The sequence below is a fragment of the Denticeps clupeoides genome, chromosome 1 (genome assembly GCF_900700375.1).
Source record: "Denticeps clupeoides chromosome 1, fDenClu1.1, whole genome shotgun sequence".
NCBI lineage: Eukaryota > Metazoa > Chordata > Actinopteri > Clupeiformes > Denticipitidae > Denticeps > Denticeps clupeoides.
In genome coordinates, this window is record NC_041707.1 from 6,098,905 (window position 1) to 6,105,638 (window position 6,734).

The 6,734-nt window shown below is 45.1% G+C and overlaps 1 protein-coding gene across 3 annotated transcripts; it reads right to left on the reverse strand.

Annotated features, from left to right (window-relative positions):
- Positions 1–755: 755 nt before the first annotated feature.
- khk (ketohexokinase) lies at positions 756–6,229 on the reverse strand. Of its 3 annotated transcripts, none has more exons than XM_029000681.1 (8): positions 5,727–6,229; positions 5,377–5,493; positions 3,121–3,255; positions 2,374–2,446; positions 2,149–2,295; positions 1,940–2,028; positions 1,626–1,783; positions 756–1,556 (listed from the first exon to the last, which is right to left on the reverse strand). In XM_029000681.1, exons 1-8 carry the CDS (start codon positions 5,816–5,818, stop codon positions 1,459–1,461), a joined length of 909 nt encoding a protein of 302 aa, XP_028856514.1. In that variant the 5' UTR covers positions 5,819–6,229; the 3' UTR covers positions 756–1,458. The 3 variants fall into 3 exon arrangements, with proteins under 3 accessions (XP_028856514.1, XP_028856509.1, XP_028856523.1); XM_029000676.1 differs by lacking the exon at positions 3,121–3,255 and adding an exon at positions 3,520–3,654; XM_029000690.1 differs by lacking the exon at positions 3,121–3,255 and having other exon boundaries at positions 5,727–6,227.
- Between the last annotated feature and the right edge of the window lie 505 nt (positions 6,230–6,734).

Genomic DNA, 6,734 nt, shown 5'->3' on the forward strand with positions numbered 1-6,734 from the left:
ATGCAACACGGGTCTGTTTACTTTTTAAAATAATTTTTGGTTATGAAGTGCTATTTTAGTTGCAATTTTGGCAAAAGGGAAACATTATATAAGTAAATTAACTTTTTCAATCTTAATTTGTCTTCAGGTCATTCTGTTAAATAATCATATTGAATCACAGGTTCATCGTTAAATCTCAATTATTTTTTATTGTGTTGGTATGTTTGGGGGAGGGTGTCTGAAGGGGCAGTGGTGGCCTAGCGGTTAAGGAAGCGGCCCCGTAATCAGAAGGTTGCCGGTTCTAATCCCGATCCGCCAAGGTGCCGCTGAGGTGCCACTGAGCAAAGCACCGTCCCCACACACAATGCTCCCCGGGCACCGGTCATGGCTGCCCACTGCTCACTCAGGGTGATGGGATAAATGCAGAGGACAAATTTCACTGTGTGCACCGTGTGCTGTGCTGCTGTGTATCACATGTGACAATCACTTCACTTTAAAAATAAAAAAAATTAAAAACATTCTCGACGCTTGCGTGACTTGTGAAGCGTCTAGACCGTGCAGCGCTGAGCGCCTCCAACTCGGCCCCGTTCTCACTCTAAGGAATTTATTCTTTCCCCAAGTTATTTTCCCTCTCGCAACGTCTTTATCACTCTAGTCAGACCAGGCCTGGCCCATTAAACATAAAACTCTCACAAAGGGCTCTCGGCCTGAAAGAACTACTGAATGAAGCAAGGCCAGGATAGTAGCAGGTGATAAACTACAAGAATTCTAAAATATAAATCAGGCAAAAAATAATCTTTATTTAAACGTGATAAAGTATAGCATTAAACAAAAGAATTGACATATTCAGGCCTTGCCTGGAAAAACCGTGCTCATTTTTTACACCCAATACTAAAAGGAAATATTTTGAAATGCTGTACTGTTGATAGAGACTGGGTGTGGAGGTTCAGCTCTGTGTACTGGAAGCCAGCTGTGTCTGGATAGGACGAGGTGGGATGGTGTCGCATATCCTGTTTATCTTCACATGCGTGTACACACACACACACACACTCACAGACTACAAATACTGCCAATGAGAAGCACAGACGCCATCATGAGACCAGTAATTGAAAGCAAGTTCAAAGGCAGAAGTTTGTTATCACTATACTATATCATTATAAAGGCTTGCAATTGTTTAAAATCTTTAAATCAGACATTTGATGTTAATGTTTTAATATATTAGTCATTGCATGAAAAAAAAATCAGTATTGGAATTAAAATCTTATATACAAAATTGTGTTCCTTTCATCATAGCTGGATATAGTCAGATGGATCAACTTATCTTCGCTACAGGCTTTATTTTAAGGGATGTAATTCCAGTCTGGAACTAAACATTAACACCGCTGTCACAATAATGCACATATGAAGGATGATGTCTGACAGACTGCCAGCCACGCCCATCTGCTCCACCCACAGAAGGTTCCAGTTATTCGGCTCTCCTCAGGCTCTCGTTGGTACAATCCCGTCATATCCGTGGACACCACACTTTCTACCAGCGATCTGGCAGCCAAACGTCAGAGCTTCCTGTAAACTCCCTCCTGCACAAACATATTAATGAACACCTTGCTTTCCATGGCAGCCTGCTACACTGTCGGTTTCTTGCTCACCGTTTGAGAGAGTGTAGATGACGGATGCGTTGAAGGTGTCACCTGCACCGAGCGTGTCTACTAGTGCCTCTGGTGGAAAGGCATCAGAGTGAATGACTTTGCCGTCAGGACCCAAGGCATCTGCCCCCTCCTCCGCCCAGGCGCAAATGAGCACAGTGCTGAGATGAGAAGCATGGAACTTCACCCAATGCTTTAACATTACATTAGCAACAAACTAAATTAATAGGGATTAAAAATCATGTGGTGCACTGCTGCCACCTGGTGGCCACTTCGTTTACCTGCTCAGTTAGCCATAGCATGCAGAATCAACTTACCCCTTCCTGACCCGGCTGTACAGGCCTTTCAGTGCACTGGTAGCAGAGTTAAAACCAAAGCTCTTTGCCACATCCTTACTGACAAAAACCTATGAAATGTGAAGATGAAAAAAGAAAAGAAAAAAAGCAGATCTATAGAAACTTGGGTGATGAAACCTGATCATGTTGGCATTAAAGAAAATTATCTAAAAGCAACAGCAGAGCCATACCACATCTCCATACTGGAAGAGCTGGTACAGCGAATCCCTGGTTTTTTCTATTTCCACCGACATGGTGATTCTGTTCGCATCTGGCGTGGTTTGGTTAAATTCCTCCACCTGCTGGATCATTTTGATTTGCTCCTCTGCATTTCTTCCCTAAGAGGTCCATCAAATACTGAACTACATGCATAGATTTTAGTTGATTCTCTTTACAGCTCTGAACTGCTTATTCACCTCCCAGTGAATCCACTTGTACTGCTTGAGGTCTACTCTGGAGAAGTCATCTGCGGAAACATCTGGCAGGTTTCTGACAGGACAGAAAATGCATATAAGATAACATGCACAGGCTCACGTTTCATTGCATCTCATTATCACTTTATCTATGATGCATAAAGTTTCAGACCACAGACCAATCAGACAAAGTTACCATAACGTACTTATCAGCTATTTCATTGCAGTTACGACAGACAAGGGCTACACCCACATCTTAAATGAGCAATCCAACTGTTGGCATGACAACCTGGTACTCGCAACTAAACATAACTGTACAAAATAAACTAAAGCGGACAACCTGAACATTTTATGATGGAATTAGGCTTACTTATTAACAGAAGCATAGTAATAAATAATTATAAATTATTTTATGCTTTGATTGCTGTTATAGCCAATTTAGATGGCAAAAGTACTGACCCCCAGATTTAATCAACACCATGCCAGAGGGAATCTGAACAGTTACATTAGTTATAATTACTTACCATGCCAGTAAGTACGACTGTAAAGGGTATCAATCTGTTCATGCAGTCAAAATGCCAATATTAGTCATGCATTTATATTAGAACCACCTATTAATATGGCAGATTATTGAGAATTAGTACCATCTCACCCTGGGAAATTCCTGCAGCGTAATGACATTCCTACTTTGAAGCCCATTTGAGAATCACTGAAAAGAATGTTCCCCTCACGGCAGGACGCTGCTCTTACGTGTCTGAGAGAACAACGGTGCGTGAGCCGGCGGCAGGACACACCATGCAACATGCGGACGGGGTCTCCCCCTCCTGCTGCCACACCACGCCGGACGTGTCCACCCCACGACGCAAAAAATCCCCCACAATGAAACTACCACAGGGACAGAGGCACAAGAGCCAGAGAGAAATTAATCTACAGAGATGTGCAGTTGGCAGAAGGCAGGGAGGGGGTGAGTGGAGCCTCCTGAAAATCCTGAAACCTGGTTAATTTGTCAGTCGTTCGCTTGCTGTAAATGGAATCACAGAGCTCACACGGCAGCAGGCTTGAAAAAGGGGATTTTCCTGCCACACACACACACACACACACACACACACACACATATATATAAAGCGCTCCAACCAATTACCCACAAACCTGTTCATGTGCAGAATGGTGCGACTGCCACTCGTCACATTGCTGATGACTACAGAGGCTGGAAAGGAGCACTGAGCATGCTCCACAAGAAGCGAGATGTCAATCTGGTACAACTGAAAGTCATTCGAGATGAAGCTAAAAGAATAAATTAACATTGTGCATGTAGCAGGCCTGCTTAACAATTATAATACAAACTAATAACACAAAGACTTTTTTTTATGCTGGTAGAAAACGTACTTAGAACTGGCAGCAAGAAACAAAATTATTTCAAACACCTATACTGAACCTACGTTGCTTGGCCATGGTGCCTCCATTCAGAGGCACTTTAAATGCATTGAGTGTTAATCACACACCCATCGGTATGGAGATAGTTTAGTTTCAAAATTCACAAATAAATATCACAGCCTTAAATGCAGCAGCACCTCAGGAAGCAGCGACTTTATCACGCTGCACCACAGGCTCGCCCAAAAGGAAACAAGCTAGTCGGCGTGATGTGAGCGGTCCCTGCTGCACATGGTCGATCATTAAGTCTCTGCTTCAACTGGTCCCAGACGTGCTCTATGGGGTTCAAGTCAGGGGACATGAGGCACTCCATCTTCTTAAAGTCAAGCTGTGACAGTTTTGCCACGATTTGGTGGAGCCTTATCATCCATGAACAGAAAGTTGGGGGTGTGCTGGTGGAACTGGGGGATGATGATGATGGGTTCTATGATGTCTCTTTGGTAGGAACGTGCAGTGACTGAGCCATGTACAATAACCACATCTGTTTTGCGCTGACTGGTGATGCCTGCCCAGACTGTTGCACCTCCTCCACCAAAGCAAGCCCTGGGGACCATGTTGACCTCAACGTATCGCTCACCTGGCCTTCTCCACAATGCTGACGTGACACTCATCAGTGAACAGGATGGTAAACCACTGCTGCATTGTCCAGGTCACGTGGTCTTGTGCCCACTGCAAACGTTCACATCAGTGTCTTGGTGTCACCTGCAATGGTCGTCTGGCATTCAAGCTAAAGCGGTGAAGTCGGTTGTGAATGGTTTGTCTGGAAACCCTAGTTCCCCTCGCATCTCATAAACAGGCCTGCAGACCTATGTCTGAGTGCACAGGTCCTTAGGTACATAGGTGCATAGGTCCTTGCGGTCTGTCACTCGTAGGGCTCCATTCCTGGGTCTGTCATGAACTCTTCCAGTGGTTCTGTGTCCTGATGCAAGTCTGCTGATGACACTTTGAGTCACACCAAGTTCACGAGCAACATTTGACTGCCTGCCACTGACCTGAAGCCGCACCACGGCCAGGCGACGCTGCTCGTCCGTTAAGTGACGTTGTGTGTTCATGGCTGTTTGAATGATGAACTTGGAATGACTTACTGACAATACCAGCTTTTTATACCCACAGAATGTTGAAAATGATGGCACATTGAGAAAGGTTGCCCTTGGTATTGGCCCCAATATGAGGCACACCTGTACACAATGGGACCATTACATGGAAAAAATCACAATCCCAAAAATGTCTTAAGTGAAACAAACACTGTATGTATGTCTCTCAAAATATCCCTACCTTATTGTGAGTAATGCATTTGTTCGTGAAATTTGAAACTAAACCATCTCCATACATCAGTGCTCAGTAAAGTCTCGTCTCAAGCTCAACAAAGCAGTAGTGGGATGCTGGTGTTGCGTTTGAGTGCATAAAGTCCACAGCAAAATCCCCTCATGTGATTGATTATGCGTGTGGGTTGCATACAATGCATGAATCTTCACTTAAGCAGGTGTGTAAAGTGGCTTATCGTGTGCAACACTGCGGCACTTATTTACGCGGCCTGCGGTTAATATTAACTGATGGGACTGTGAAAGGACTCACTCAGCAACAGGCCCGGGTGCCAGAGATCCCATAAAGGCACACGGAGCTCCAAGCAGGGACAGGACCGTGCAGGAGTTGGACGCATTTCCCCCCCGCTGCCATCGCTGGGACAAACACCTGCACGTGCAATATATATATATATATATATTGAAGTATGACTGGAGAGACGCATGGGTTTGCATGTTTGCGTGAAGCGCGTGTGTTCTGGTTTGTATCTTACGTCACTGTTGCTTACGTCACGAATCTGCAACCTGGACACCCGGACAGCGAACTCCACATGTGCAATGTGCGGAACGTATAGAAGCCGCAGGAAAGACAACGTGCAACGTGCGCGTCCGAATGCAACAAACCTGCTGTCGGTGTCCTCTTCCGGGTATTTCTCCACCACGTTGATAATATCCAGACAGACCAAGCCGATGCACAGGACCTTCTTCTCCCCCATAGCGCTCTCTTGGGATGGCCGTGCCGGAGGACTTTGGCCGAAGGCTGGCTCGGGTCACGTCCGTCTGTCCTTTGGAATCCGCAATCGGCGGCGGAGCGCCCGACTCATTCATTAAGTCCCGATTCAATATGGCTCCGCTTCTTCCTGCCGGTAAACGGTTCCGGGGGATCCCGCGGGCCACGCGTTCCCATAATATGCCATCTTTTCTCATCTCACTCATTTCTTTCTGTCTTATGATGCGTATACGTGGGATGTGCGATTCCACAGGTTTAATTTTTTTTCATCCGATACCAAGTAAGATTCAGGCTGGTAACTCCGATACTGATAGAAAAAATAAATGTGATCGGAAAGTCGAATTTAAGGGTGTCTGTGCTGCGGTTGGCGCTCCCCCAGGCCACCAACCCAAACAGGCTGGGACCGCCCCTTTCCGTGACGTCACTGAGTTACATTGACGTTGCGCTTTATTGTCATTTCAGCTACATCCGTGTTAGACGGTCCACAGTGAAACGAAACAACGTTGCTACATGTAACATTTCAATTAAACAAAGTTACATACTGATATAAAGTCCAATCAGGGGACATAGACAAACTAGGCTACATAAAATGCACACAGGGAACACAGACAAACTGGGCCACGTAAAGTGCGAACAGGGGACACAGACATTGATGTGTGAGGAGCAGTATTTCTACCAGCACGTTTACTTTCAGTTGGAACGTGGTACAAATGTAGAAGAGCAAAAATATCAATACCATTGTGATAGTATTAATCCAATACCGATACCAACTCAATATTTACGATCGATCCACACAACCCTGGCATACATCATTAAAGTGAAGTGATTGTCATTGTGGCAGCACACAGTGCAATGTGTCCTCTGCATTTAACCATCACCCTTAGTGAGCAGTGGGCAGCCAT

What these genes read in the sequence shown, in the direction of transcription:
- khk (XM_029000681.1), bottom strand. Translation starts at nt 5,818, where the DNA reads ATGGGGGAGAAGAAGGTCCTGTGCATCGGCTTGGTCTGTCTGGATATT. An exon ending in ACCGTTGTTCTCTCAGACAC is followed by an intron (nt 2,447 to 3,120) that starts GTAAGAGCAGCG and finishes CTGTCCTGTCAG; the next exon opens with AAACCTGCCAGATGTTTCCG. An exon ending in TCTTCCAGTATGGAGATGTG is followed by an intron (nt 2,029 to 2,148) that starts GTATGGCTCTGC and finishes CACATTTCATAG; the next exon opens with GTTTTTGTCAGTAAGGATGT.